Source organism: Typopeltis vanoorti, chromosome 7, assembly GCF_054136105.1.
Source record: "Typopeltis vanoorti isolate ZY-2024b chromosome 7, IOZ_Tvanoo_1.0, whole genome shotgun sequence".
NCBI lineage: Eukaryota > Metazoa > Arthropoda > Arachnida > Uropygi > Thelyphonidae > Typopeltis > Typopeltis vanoorti.
This window is the reverse complement of record NC_143555.1, coordinates 122,311,451-122,327,293: the sequence shown is the minus strand read 5'-3', so window position 1 is coordinate 122,327,293 and position 15,843 is coordinate 122,311,451. Positions and strand designations below refer to the sequence as shown.

The 15,843-nt window shown below is 34.0% G+C and overlaps 1 protein-coding gene across 2 annotated transcripts in view; it reads right to left on the bottom strand.

The window, feature by feature from the left end:
* Nucleotides 1-15,843, bottom strand: part of LOC150105011 (CCA tRNA nucleotidyltransferase 1, mitochondrial-like) — an 83,366-nt gene that overhangs the window by 43,062 nt on the left and 24,461 nt on the right. For both annotated transcript variants that reach the window (XM_090396101.1, XM_090396100.1), the window contains exon 4: nt 6,950-7,076. In XM_090396101.1, coding sequence (XP_090252227.1) covers nt 6,950-7,076 — 127 coding nt within the window. The remainder of the gene's footprint in view (nt 1-6,949; nt 7,077-15,843) is intronic.

The window sequence follows — 15,843 nt, the reverse complement described above, 5'->3', positions numbered from 1 at the left end:
ACAAATGAGAATGGGTTGGTAATTTTAGACTTAGCTGAACAAATTATATTCTGCATTGGCTGAAACCATAATTTCATGCTAGATGGATATTACTGAGTTAAAAAACAACAAGATTTTCATCTGGGTTCTAAGGGATGGTGACTGCATAATATTATGAAGTCCTTGACTTTATGATATATAACATATAGCTTCTCTCACTCAAATCCCATCATCATCTTCTCATGGTAGAACCTGTTATCGCAAACAAGGCATCCACACAAGAGGAAATGCTTGTGTATAAAATGCATGTCTGGATGCTGAGGTAGTAGCCCTACCAACAGAATAGGAACTTTGTAGGCAAGTCTCAGCAAACTGAAATATTGTTTTCAAGTCTAATCAATGTAGAAATTAGATGGACTCCTTGGTATTGACTAAAGCTTAGAAAATTAGGACACAAAATTTGGCCAATGGAATGTTAAAATACTTTATCAAACAGGAAAATTAGCGCAACTAAGAAAGGAGATGGAAAAATATAAGGTTGAATTATTGGGATTAGCAAAGTAAGATGGAAGGGTATAGGTAGAATAAAGTTTCCCAATGGGAACGTGCTTCTTTATTCAGGGATTCCTAATATTACTGATATACATCAAAATGGAATTGGAATCCTCGTAAGCAAAAGATTTAGTATAGTAATGGTTGAGTGGGAAATGATTTCAGAATGAACGTAAATCTTAAAACTACATTTGGAAGGCTAAGAGTTGTTCAGTGCTATGCACCCCAACCAAGACTGCATCTTTTAAAGAAAAAGAAAAGTTTTACAATCTACTTGATAAGACCTTGATGATGATACATGGTAATAAGAACATACTTCTCATGGGTGACATCAATGCTAAAGTTAAGGTACAAATAATAAGGGGCTAGAGAATGTAATGAGTAAGCATAGTTTTGGAAAGAGAAATGTAAATATAACTGTGTGGCAAATATAACTTAGTCATAGGTGGCACAATCTTCCAGCATAAGAAAATACATAAAATAACCTGGATGTCACCAGGTGGAAAAACACAGAATATAATAGATCATGTTGCCATCAGTCAAAAGGTGCAGGAAAATGTTATTACATGTCCAAAATAAAAGAAGTGATGATATTGGTTCAAATCATCACCTAATAATTGGATCTATGCAGTTATATATTTGAAAAAATCACCAGGGGAAAACAGTTAATAGAAGAAATTTGATATTGCTAAATTACAAAATGCTGAAGTCTGTAACGAGTTTAAAGTAAAGTTAAGGGAAAATATGGATAGTAATTTTGATGGAGAGAATATGAGGAATGATGATGTAGAGGATAAACAGAAAAAAGTAAAAAATGTCAATGATACAGCAGAATGTGTTTTAGGATATGCTAAAAAAAGTAAGAAGAATGGTTATCAGTGAAAACTTGGAGAATAGTGGATGAAAGGAACAAAATAAAGCTGAAATTGTGTTCAAGAAATACAGGCAGCCCTCGGGTTATGACAGTTCAATTTCTGCCAATTCACAATAACGCCGGATGCCTGCACATGCTTTCTTACTGTAGTGTGGTCTGACTAAGAAACGACACTAGCAGGCATTCTAGTGTTTGAGTGTTTACCGAGCTACTACGACGTATATGTATCAATCCTTGTTTGATACATATACGTTTTACTGTTGAATCTATTTAACTTTTACTGTTGAATCTATTTAACTTTTACTGTTGAATCTATTTAATTGTTCTATTTAATTTTTTTTTACACACGTAACTAAATTGATAAAGTACGTAATTACATACCTTGTCTGATAAAAGAAGCGCAGAAAAGTTAGCAGAACTTGGTGTTAAGAAGGTAGGGAAATCCCCGCTTTCTTAATAATAATTTGGAAAAATTATTATCGTTATGGGTGGATGACTTGAATCAGAAAAACATTCCTCTGACACAGGCTGTTATAACTGAGAAAGCAAAAACAATTTTTGAGGAACTTAAAAAGACAGATGGAGGTGAAGAAACATTTTTAGGAAGCAAAGGTTGGTTCATGAGATTTAAATCTCGAAGTAAGTGCCATAGTGTCAAATTATGTGGTGAGGCGGCAAGTGCAGAAGTTGCAGCAGCTTTTCCTAAAGAATTTCAAGACTGTGTAGAACAAGGAAGTTATCCTCCTGATCTCATTTTTAATGTTGATGAGACTGGGCTCTACTGGAAAAAATTGCCATCATGCACCTTCATTTCCTGTGAAGAATGTTCTGCTCCAGGTTTTAAAGCTGCAAAAGATAGACTTATGCTTTTGTTGGGTGCAAATGTCTCTGGAACTTTGAAGCTTAAACCAATGTTGGTGTACCATTCACAGACACCACACGCCATCAAGGGTCTAAAAGCCATGCTGCCAGTCTGTTGGAAATGGAACAAGAAAGTTTGGGTTACACAAGACATTTTTATAGACTGGTACACAAATAATTTTTGTCCTACCGTGTTTCACGTAAAGAAAATGATTGCCAGCCAAGGCATTGCTTCTCTTGGATAATGTTCCTGGACATTATCTCAAAACCTTGCTGAAGCAAGAACACCATTGGATGTCAAGGTTGTTTACATGCTCCAAAACACAACACTGCTTTTGCAACCAATGGATCAGAGGATTTATATCAATCTTCAAAGCCTATTACCTCCGTATAACATTTATGGAAATTGTAAGCGTCTTGGACAAACAGGAAAAACTATTAAAGACTATTGGCTGTCATTTGATATTTTGAAGGGCATTAACAACATCAAGGCAACTTGGAATGAAGTGTCAGCAAAGTGTTTAAAAGGAGCATGGTGAAAACCTCCAGCATTTATGCACGACTTTGAGGAATTAGAGTAAGAGGAGAATGTTATTGAAAATGTTACCAAGCTTCCATGAGAGGTGGGATTGGACGATATTACAGCTGAAGATGTGACAGAAGTCTTAGAGAGCCATGAAATCACTTTCCAATGAAGACTTAAAAGAATTAGCTGAACAATTAAGTCAACATCTAAAGGAGGAGAAAGAAAACAATGAAGGTCCTCTGAGAGATATAAAAACTGCCGATTTACAGTGTATTCTTGCAAGCATAGAGACACTCACTGATGAACTCTGTGAAATGGACCACGATTGGGAACGGAGTGCGAATGTAAAAAGGAGTGTAATCGCATCTATTCGACCTTACACTGAACTCCTTAAAGAAAGAAAATTAAAATCTAGGCAGTTAACACTGGATACTTTTTTCAAAAAAAATGCAGGTGATCCGAAACCAGGAACTTCAACATAGAAATATGTAATATCTTTTTGAAGTTTCATATTTTTTGTATATAATTTTGTTTTGTTTTCGTTATTAATTTTATTTTAACAAATATATATGTATGTATCATCAAAGCCTTAAATATAATAATGTTACACATACTTTATGTGCATATTTTTTTGACTGCACGGAACATAACAAAACTTCCCATTAAAATTGGGTTTGTTTTACGCCTGTTTTTTCAGAAATGGAAGTGAGGCATAAACTGAGGGCTGCCTGTATTCCCCAAAAGGGAAACAAACTTAAAGATAAATATAATATTTAAAAAAGTACTAGAAAAGATAAACGGCAATGTTTTGAAGAACTGGCATTGAGGGCACAACAAGCTGCAGACAAGTATAATAGTAGAGAGTTACACAGCATTATAAAAAGATTTTCTGGAGAAGCCATGCAAAAGAATATCCCAGTGAAGGATCTCAATGGAAACATTCTAGTGTCACTGAAGAATAACTGGAAAGGTGGGACATTATTTTAGTCAAATCTTAAACAATAGCAGTGATAGAATACAAACAGAAATAAAAAAAAGAAAAAGGAGTAGATGAATTAAAAATTGATACCAGCCCATCATCTAAATTAGAGATAAAAAAGGCTATTAAAGAAATGAAGATGGGAAAGCAGCAGAACATGATGGCATCACAGCAGAGGTTCTAAAAACTGACACCACAGTTATGCTCCACCCACTATTCCAAGATATTTAGGAAAAAGAGACATCACCTAGTGATTGGAATATACAGGAATAATAGTAAAAATACGAATGAAAGGAGATTTAGGAAATTTTAATCATTGAAGGGACATAAACTTGTTATGTGTTATTAGCAAATTTTTCTGCAAAATTATTCCTTCAAGAATCTTCAATATTTTCGATGAGGGCATGAGAAAAGAGCAGTCTGGTTTTAGGCCAAATAGATTATGTATAGACCACATTAACACCATAAGAATAATAATAAAACAGTTGGGTGAATTTAAATCTGCTTTATATTTGCTGTTTGTGGATTATGAAAAAGCCTTTGATTCCAATGCTAGAAATTGTGTGTGGAATGCACCTTAAAACAAAGGAATGCTGCAGAAGATAACAAACCTTGTAAAGGAAGGATATAATAAATTCCAACCAGGTGCTGCATGATGGATATTTGTCACAGCCTTTTCAAACTAGATCTAGAATACAACAAGGACATCTGCTATCTCCCTTATTATTTATACTTGTGCTAGAGCATGTTTTAGAGCAGACAGCAATGAAACATACCAAAGGAATATCATGGAAAATAAATAAAACTTTAGGTGATAGACTATGCCGATGATGTATGTCTAATTGCTCACAGACAGCAGATATCCAAAATAAACTAACCACATTACAAGAAGAAGAATTACTGAAAATCAGTTTGAAAATAAATATAAATAAAACAAAAGAAATGAGAATCAATGTGAACAACAAGGTACCAATTACAACTGAAAATGGAAAAATTAAAACTGTTTAAGATTTTACATATCTCAGCAGTGTTTTATCTGCAGATGGAGGAGCAACTAGAGATGTTGATATAAGGATTCAAAAGGCAAGAAATGCATATACTAAAGAAACACATATCTACTGCACACAGTAGTCAAAATGAGGTCTTACCAAGGCTCTATAAAGAGGTACAATAACCTGCTTATCTTTGCTTGTCAGAGTATTCTTCAGTAATCTGATGAGCTGTTTTAGCCACTTTTGCAATATGCTTTCTAAACTTCAACTCATTATTCACTAACACCACAAATCCCTGGCTTCATCAGTTTCCTGAGTACAGTTCCATTAACATGGTACACAGCTGGTGCACTTTTCACCCCAAAATGCTAAAACCTTACATTTTGCCACATTAAACTGCAGCCATTCTCCTTTGCCCAGACTGCCAGTCTATCCAAATTGTTCTACAAAATTTTAACATAATCTTTAGAAACTATTGCTCTATCCAATTTTGCATCATCAGCAAACAACTGAATAGTTCCTATCAGATCGTTTCCTATATCATTAATATACAAATTAAATCGTAGCAGCCCAAGAACAAAGTCCTATGGCATATCACTAGTCACAGGTCTTCTACTGGACTACACTCTTGAATAAATTACTCTCTGATATCTCTTCAACAATTTGTTATTCACTTCACCAACTTTATATCCATCCTTATGTGGTAATTTACTGATTATAATTCCACGTGGTATCCTGTCAAAAGCATTTAAAAAGTACAGCAGTATTAGTGTAAACCCATTCCATAGCACCTTTATCCAACTCAGCTGTCACTGTATTATAAAATGTGAGCAAGTTATTGAGGCATGAGCTACCCTTCAGAAAACCATGTTGCCTTCCCATATAGTATCCCATTTCTGTCTATCCATTCCTATATTTTACTCTTGACCAACTTCTCTGATACCTTTGACAATGACTCCTGATAATCAGTCTTGGAGCCTCCTTTATGCAATGGAACTTTTCCCCCTCTTTCTGCCCCTTTGGGACTAACCCAGATCCAAGACCTAGATTAAACAACGTGGTCAAAGGCATTGCTAATTCCGTAGTACATTGGTATACTATTTATTGGTATAGCTCTATTCGCATCAAGGTTCTGTAATATGCTATGCACCTCCAGTTCATTTACCTCAGTTTCCACATTAGCCTTTGCCTCTCTTGGTGCTGAAATATTTCTACCTGGATGATACAGTTTTGGAAAGTGTTCACTTAGTGATTCTACTATTTTGTCTGATTCAGTTATCTCCCTACTATCAGCATTGGTTAAAATCATTCTACCATAAACATTCTTCTTTTTACTTGCAACATACTGAAAGAACTCTTTCTTTGGGATTATATTTGGCTTGTACTGCTAATTGCCTTTCATACTCTACTTTTGCCTTTCTTACCACACTGGTTATCCTTTGTACTGCTCGTGTCTGCTGGTCATCTTTCTCCTCGAATTCCCTCCACAGATATTTCTTTTTTTTTTTTTTTAGTAGCTCTAACATAATGATGGTATTCTTCCATCTTTGTTGGGCAAGTTAAATTTGCATGATTCTGTCCAGTGTAAAATTTGTGAGATATATCCATCACAAAAGTTGAAAGATTTGTGGAAGGAGAGCAAAACTGGTAAGTGAGTGAGTGTTAATAAATATTTTGGGAGTGAATGTGGAGAGAACAAATTACATGATAGTAGAGTGGAGAGTATTGAGAGAAGACCAGAAAATGCAAATATCAGCAATAATACTGAAAGTTTTTGGCAGAAGTTTGGGAGAACATAGAACCCTGAATAAATAAATAGCATGTTTGCATGTAGTTCTTCACAGGACAAAGCAAAATATCAAATGGCTGCAGAAACAGCAAGACATCATTTCCATGTTTTTCTTTCTTGTAGGTGTAGGTAAAGGACTTTTACAATTATTATATTCTTATATTTACAATTTACACAAGTATTAAAATTGTAAAAAGGTGATTTTGAAAGATAAAAACACATAATCTCTATTTTATTTGATCAAATTAAAAATGAAAGAAATTAGATTTAATTCAGAGTTAAAAACCCATTCAGTCACAAAACATGCAACTAATTTTTAGCCCAACAAAACTCCCACTTTTTATCACAAATACTATTTCAATTAATATCTAAAATAATATAAAGCACCAAACCTAACCTAAAATATCTAAGGATTCTTATGTAATCTTCACGAATGCGTTGAACAGGGTTACTGACAAATCTAATTTGCCTTTTCTTTAAATCTTCTATTCCATGAAAATAGTCATACACCATGCCATCTACTCCTATAATACAAGAAAGAGAAATATTTTGAATTATTATAAATGAATAAAATGCATAAATATAAACAATGTCAGAGAGGGTTAAAAAAATATTAGTAAGTTGTCATAGGGAGGATGGAAAGAGATGTATAGATGTTAGATGATGCAAAGATAGATGAAGACAGATATAATGCTTCAAAAGGAGATGAAAATTTTTTGTCATCAGAGTGATGGTGGATTTGCAACTTCAACATCTCAAAGATGATTATATTAGCAGATTAGTAAGTCTTATTGCTGCAAAACTATATCCCCTTATTTACTCTAATAAAATCCTTTTTACTTCATTTTATCTGTGATAATAGCTAGATATGAGATTTTCTACATAAACATGTGTTAAATGACATCTATTTTCCTAATATCTGAGCTAACAGCTGAAGCATTTAAAAACCAGTCAATTCCAAATGTTGGAATTGACTTGTTTTTTCCAAATGTTGGTTATCAAAACTTTTAGCTACTATCCCATTTTTTTTTTTACCTATTATTTATGTGATGGCAGATGGACTTTATCCTGAAACTTTACAATTATTGCTGCAGTATCATAAGTCTGTTTCTTTTGCCTATCATTTTCCTTTTTCTGTATTTGAATGCTTTTCTGTAGTTGACTGAGTTGGCTGCAAATTTCATCTACAGTCTTGCTGATAACAATAATAAATATGCAATATACATTTTCTGAATTTGGATTTTTAAGCATCATATTCTTAGTTTTCATGCATTTTTAACTTACTTGAAAATGAGACTTAAAAAAAAGAAATGGCTAATTAATATTAATTTTTTAGAATCTGACTAAGGTGGATGGTATGTCAAGGCTATTACTTTTAATATTTGAAACTTTCAAATTATTTATATAAAATATTTTAAATATGACATTTCATTAGAATGTTTATTCAGATAATTTTAAAATATTACTTTCTCTTTTCTCATTTAACAAACCTTGCTCTACACAAAACAACATCCCACTCTTTGAGGACAAGAAGAGATTGCTATTCTTGAGATAAATCTAACCTTTACTCTTTCTTAACATAAACACATTACAAGAATCACTTTCTCAGCATTTAAGAAATCAGAGATTTTTCTCTTGTTCTTACTCTGAACAATTACTAACCACCCAAGGATACGAAGTGCATATTAAAATTGTAATACTGTTATTATTACATTGAAATATATGATGGATATGAAGTGTATGAGGAGTGATGTATTTTATCCATATTGACGTCGATATGGTTAATGCTATGTAAATTGCATCCAAATATTGAATATTCTTCTCACACCAAGGGTGGATCCCAAGTGCTTCTTAAATATTCTTTGACTCGGTACAGAATAGAATAATATGCTGATTAATGATCTCTCTCTCTCTCTCTGATTCACTATCCTCTCTTTCAAACACATGCACAACTACACCTCTCCATTCAACTCCAAAGCCACAAAACAGTTTTTTTTTTTTTGTTGTTGTTGATTCTCTCTACTGCTGTCCTTAGGAACAGGATTACTGACTGTGTATTTCCTAAAGAGTATAATCTATAGGTCTTCAGACTTTCAGAAGACCCTCAACTTTCTGCCCATCTTTGGTACTAAAGCACTATAGAGACTTAAGTTCATCTAATCAAAATCCAATATTGACCTGACCAGAGACTTCTATTAATAGTATCATAACTTTCTTTCTCCTATAAGTGAAGATGTTTTTAATTAATCCTTCTGTCTGCTGAAATTTAATTACGTTTGCTGAATTTAAATTCCATATCAACCAACATACCCAAATCCCTGTTGAATGGATAAGCTCTTTCTAAGCCTGTCCATTCAAATGATATCAGCCTAATACAACTTCTAATTCATTCAACTTAAATACACATTCCTTAGAGACTTCAATGTTCATAATTCAAACTAAACTGGCTTCCCTTCTCTAATTTCATAATCAAGGTGGAAAAACTATTTGCTGCTGTCAGTAATGATCTAACAAGTTGTTCATCTACCTCCTAGAATATTGGATAATCCTCATCATTTTTCCAATACCTTAGATCTTTTCCTAATCAACCCTACTTCCAAATAGACTGTAGACCTTAGCTCTTCTCTTGGCAGCTCTGATCATAATCTTTTCCCATTTTTTTTTTTTCCAACAGATCAGTCTTCTTCCAGCTAATCTCAACCTTATATCCAATGGAATTACAACAGTGCTAAATGGGATGATTTCCAGGATTCCTATGCTCTTTTTCATGGCCTGATTATTGTTTCCACTTCCTAATTCAAATACTTTGATCAAATAACAAATAATCATTGTAGGAATGAGGGTCTTCATTCCCCACTCCACCAAGTCTTAGTTCTCTAAGTGTTTACCAAAGCAGTCCAAGATAAAAATTCAGTATTCTCTCAAATCAAAAACCCCAGCTTCCCACCTAGCCTACAGTACAGTCCATAACAAATGTATAAAAAAATAAATAAAAATAAATAAATAACTAAATCAACAAATCCAAAACAGAATTCCTAAGGAAAAATGCAGAAAACTTTCCTGCTGCTCAAAATGGCAATCAAAACTCCTGGCCTCTCACTAAGGCTATTTGGTACACCTTCCATCCATCCTTGTTTCTATATTCTTTACATTCTCGTGGTACCATAGTAATATCAACTAAAGTTAAGGCAGACCTCTCAGCATCAGTCTTTTTTCCTTTAACTCTTGCACAGATGATCAGGACAAATCTCTTCTTACTTGGCCTAGTAATTGCATCTGAGAATTCAACTGTATTGAATATGACCATGTTGCCACCAACTGGTGAGAGTGATCATATAAGATCTTGACCTGGGAGATGGCTAAATGCGTGGAATTTTCAATTAAGACAGCGTACATGTGGAATTATCGGCCTGGTAAGTATAACAAGATTGCTTGGTTCAGTGCCATGGCATGTAAAACTGCAAGGGCTGGAGGTCGATAGTACATGGGAAGCGGTAAAGGAGCGTTTGAAGGAGGTAATGCTGACAGTATACCTAGAGATCGGATAGTAAATCAAGTAGGGGTTAAATGGATGAATAACACCATTAAGCTTGAGCTAAAGAAACAACTGTGGAGGGAATTTAAGGAGAAAGGTGACCTGCAGACACACGAACAGTATAAAGCACAGGCCAGGAGGGTAACGAGTGTGGTAAGAAAAGCAAAAGAAGATTATGAAAGGAAATTAGCCATGCAAGCTAAAAAGAATCCCAAACAGTTTTTTCGATATGCTGCAAGTAAAAGAAAAAATGTATACGGCAGAATGATTTTAAGGAATGCCGATGGTAGGGAGATAACTTAATCAGTTGATATAGTGGAATTACTGAGCGAGCATTTTGCAAGAGTATATCATCCAGGTGGTGATATTGCAGGAACGAAGGAACCAATAGTTTATACGGGAATTGAGGTGAATGAAATGGAGGTGAATAGTATATTACAAAACCTTAATGTGAATACATCTGTGGGATTCGATGGTATACCAGCTCGGGTCTTACGTGAAGTGGCTAAAGAATTGTCAGTGCCCTTGACCATTTTCTGTAATTTGAGTCTCGTGTCTGGGTTATTCCCGAGGAGGTGGAAGGAGGGGAAAATAGTTCCACTGCATAAAGGAGGTTCCAAGACTGCTGTTGCAAATTACTGATCGATCAGCATATCAGGAGTCATTGTCAAGGTTGTGGAGAAAGTAGTCAAGAGAAAAATTCAGGAATGGATAGATGAAAATGGGATACTGTATGGGGGACAGCATGGTTTTGTGAAGGGAAGATCATGCCTCAGTAACTTGATCACGTTTTATAACACAGTGACGGTTGAACTGGATAAGGGTAATGGGTTTACAGTGATACTACTGACCTTGCTAAGGCCTTTGACAGGATACCACATGGAATTCTAATCAGTAAACTGCAGCATATGGGGATGGATATAGGGTTGTTGATGGAGAGATATCAGAGAGTAGTTCATTCAGGAGTAGAGTCCAAAAGATGGCCTGTGACTAGTGGTGTGCCGCAGAGTTCTGTTCTTGGATCACTACTATTTAATTTGTTCATTAATGATATAGGAAAGGATCTGAGAGGAATTGTTCATTTGTTTGCTGATGATGCAAAGTTGGGTTGAGCAAAAGTGAATGCACATGATGTCAAAATTTTGCAGGATGATTTGGATAGATTGGAGGACTGGGTTAAGGAGAATGGATGTCAATTTGGCAAAGTGTAAGGTTATTGATTTTGGAGTGAAAAGATTTGCAGCAATATACCACATTGGTGGAACTGTACTCCAAGAGATTGATGAAGCCAGGGATTTGGGAGTGTTGGTGGATAGGAAGTTGAAGTTTAGGGGAGTTTAGCCACATTGCAAAACAGAAATGGGTAATCCAATATCTCCTGCTATTGCAACTTCATGGAGCACTTTGAACAACATATCTTTGACAACATTACACCCAGACCTAACCTTTGGTTCAGATATGTGGATGACATTTTTGCCATATGGAAGGGCACTTTGGAAGAATTACAACAGTTTCTCTCAAAAATAAATACACTTCATCTAAGGATCCAGTTCATCCTAGAAGTAGAAGTAAATAAGCAGTTAGCCTTTCTAGACCTCTTAATTCTTCACCAACTAGATGGTAACCTACAATTCACAGTCTATAGGAAGGAGACTCATACAGGCCAGTACATCCATGCTGAATCACATCACCATCCCAGTGAAAAGGCAGGTACCATAAAAACACTAGTTCATAGAGCCCACTCCTTTTGTTCTTCAGAAGAACTATTACAAAAAGAATTACAATATATTAATTCCTCCTTCATATCCAATGGTTATAAGAATTCTTTCATAAAAAGAGCTTTAAGTAGTTGTGCTCCAGCATCCTCTTCAAATACAGAAGAACCTATACATATACCTATCCCCTATGTACAAGGCATTAGCAAATACATAGCTAAAGTGTTAAAACAACTAAATATTTGTGTGGACTTTCGACCCGTCAAAAAAATCTCCACATTCCTCATGTCTCCAAAGGACAGGCTCCCACATCTCAGCTATCCAGGTGTCTACCAGATTCCCTGCTCTTGTGGGTTATCATGTTTCGGACAAACAGGAAGATCTGCTCTTATCCGGTTAGAACACAAGTCATACATCCAGTACCTTGAACCTGAACAGTCTGAATTTGCAGAGCATGCCATCAACACCAGACATAGAGTTCAGTGGAACAAGACAAAAGTCATTCACAAAAGTCGATTCCTAATGGAAAGGCTTTACAAAGAAACATGTGAAAGGTTACTTCACTTCCCTAACCTAAACAGATCCGATGGTCTACGTCTTTCCCCCCTTGTGTGATACTCTATAAATCAGCAAATATTTCCTAACTTGTAATTGTATATACATATACATTTATATATATTGAAAAAAAAAAAAATTTAAATTAATTTAGGAAATTTAACCTTAGCTACTTAGGTGGCACTTTGTGAATATAAGAGTTATTGTTTAATTAGCCTTTGTACCTGTACTGATGATGCCTGTGATACTCAGGTGAAAATTCTATGAATAAAGAATAATTTGCGTGAGTTAATTCTGTTATTATAATAGTAGGTAATGACCAATATACTGGAAATGTAATGTCAGAATTAAGTGATCATAACTTGATCACTGTATCAGATTGCAAGAAACGATGACTATTCATCGTAATTCTTTTATATAGGATTACATTCAATGAATCTTGTGAAGACTTTCTACATCTGTCATAAACAGAACAAACTAATTTCATGTCAATTTCTTGCATCACCTAGGAGATGGTAATTTGAAAGACACATTTAACTGTATTTATTATTAGAAAACAGCAATTTATAATTTAATATATGTGCTAATTGATTTATACTTTTTTTTTTTAAAGAGTGGTTACTTTACAATTTCAGCATTACTGTTGACTTGACTTCACCTAACTGGTCCCTAACAGTTTCTATGATCATTGTGTTAACTCTAATGGTATTAATTTACTTAACACTAAAGGGAGATTATATTGAAAAATAAAAATAATTTTGAAATTTTTGTAGACTGCAGACACTAACAAACAGGAGAAAGAGGAGTGATATGAATGAGTGAAAACATCAAAATGAAAAAAATCAAACATAAGTTAAATGGTTCCAATATTTCATCTCTGTCACAGAGAGACAGCATGGGAATGATAATAACAAACACAAGAACACAAAAAATAAGTGGAAAATATTAGACTATAAGCTTCAAGTCTTAAGAGGGCCACCCTCTATGGGTACAAAATTAATAACGGAAAACTCACGTAGAAAGATTATTTAATAGTATAATTTTCGCCTGTGTGTCACAGGCATCTTCAGTACATTTTAAGCTCAAATTAAACAATAACTGACAATTCCAAAAAGCAAGTAGCTGGTGTAAGATAACTAAAAAATCAATAAATTTCCTAACAAAAAAAAAAAAAATTTATGTATACAATAAAAAGTTAGGAAAGATTAGCTGATTTATAAAGTACTATCTCCCATAAAGGGGATAGATGTTGTTAAATTGTGAATGAAGAATTTTATGATTATTAATACTTCCTTCATGATTTAACATGAACTGCATTTCCTGAGCTAAGTTTGCTCCTAAGTAAATTGTAATTTAAACACTTACTGTTATTTGTTCATTGAAATAATAATTGTAATTTTTTTTTTAGTTATTTATCTTATATAAATTCTTTATATTAACTTGTAAATGTATCCTAAGCGAACTGTAATATATGCATTTTATTTGTTGTTACTGAAAGTGAAAGTATTTCTAAGGGACTCTGCTAATGTGATTTGATTGGCTGCGGTCAGAAAACTAAGTTATTTGGAGATAGCACGTGCCTTAGCGTTGGGAACTGTACAATGATCACGTGGGAATTTCGAGGAAAACTGAACAAGCAGAGGAAAAAACAAGTTTGGGCATGAAAAAGGTTTTATGAAATATAGGAAGAAGGAAGCAGAAGGAAAATGGAGAGAGTGTAGGAAGGTCATGAGATGTGATCTAACCTGGGATCGTATGATGTAACATAGATTTGGAAACTTGTTCCGATTTTAATCTTTCGAACTCATATTTATTTATAGTTTCCTATCACCTTGTAAAGGAATTTACCCGAGTGAAAGGATAATAATATGATCAAGATTTATCGTAAGACAAGTTATTATGAACAAGAAAATACATTTTCCAGTCTTAACAAATAAGTTATTGAATGCAAGGATACTATAAGCTTTGTGTTGCCTATAGTGGAAGATTACCAACTGCCTAGAAGTGTTGTAAGAATTTTCAATAATGTGCAAGCTATGATGATCATACCGGTAAGAATATCTATTCTATAACTAACGTGTGATAGTGTTGCTTGTGTCCGGAGAACTTGGTCTAATTTCATGTTACTGGAGCCAGCTAGTCAAGCTTGAATGAGTGATATTATAAACATTTCCTTGTGAAACTAATGCGAAAAACTACATTGAAGAATTAGTTCGTGTTTGAATGTGTTATCTTACAATGTATATGTAAATTCAAGATTGAGCCTTTTAAGAACTATTTTAATCCTCTAATAGATATTGATGAAGCCAACTAAGTGTTTGATAAAATTGAAGTTTATGATTATTCTATTAGACTAAAATGAATTAATTTTTAAGTGTTTTGCTGATTATTGATCTTGTTTATAGTGAAACTAAGTTGAAATCCTAACGGATGAGAATTGTGAAAGCCTTATATATAAGTTACAGCAGTAAATGATGCACTCAGCTGAGTAGAATCTAAATACTTTATAGAATGCATAAATTATTTTCTAATTGTATTGATGTCTTGTTACTTATGTAAGAATAATTTTGTGAGAGAATTAAATATCTTGTTTAACTTGATTCTTGTGCTTGCCTAATTTCAGTTTCATTGCACTGCTCATTAAAATACGAATCTTACGGGAAACCCTATGTATAAGTAAGAAAATTTCGGCCTGTAGTAAGTTCACATTGTTGTTGTGCTATTTGATGCTTGATTCCTTCACAATAATTGTGTTAATTCAAACATAGAGTGACGCAGTATAATAATAATTTTCTTTATGTTTGAATGTGGGGTCAACCAACAGCTAGCAAATATAAGGTTGGATGAGAGACAGAACCAACAATGTAAACCATCGGATCTGTCTAAGTTAGGAGAATGAAGTAAAGATTCACATGTTTCTTTATAAAGCCGTTCCATGAGGAATTGACTTTTGTGAAGGACTCTTGTCTTTTTCCAATGAACTCTATGTTTAGTGAAGATGGCATGTTCTGCAAGTCCAGACTTTTCAGGTTTAAAGTATTCAATATAAGATTGGTGTTCTTCTAGCCGAATAGAGGAAGATCTTCCTGTTTGTCCGAAATAAGATAACTCACAAGAGCATGGAATCTGGTAGACATCTGAATAATTAAGATGTGGAAGCTTGTCCTTAGGAGAGGTGAGGATGGTGGATATTTTTCTAAATGTTTTTTTTTTTTTTTTGTAATGAATTTGGAATTGAAACACCACCTTTTCATAGATTTTAGGCTACATATGATGTATAGATAGATCTAAATTATTTATTGCAACGGAGGAACTACAGATTCCACAAAAACGTATTGCTTTAGTTAAAGCTATAATGAGAAATACTCATTGTCAGATCAAAATTCAGAACATGCTGTCTGATCCAATATATATAAAAAATGGTGTTTAACAAGGGGGATGGCTTAGCTTGCTTACTATTTAACATAGCACTTGAAAAGGTTTTCA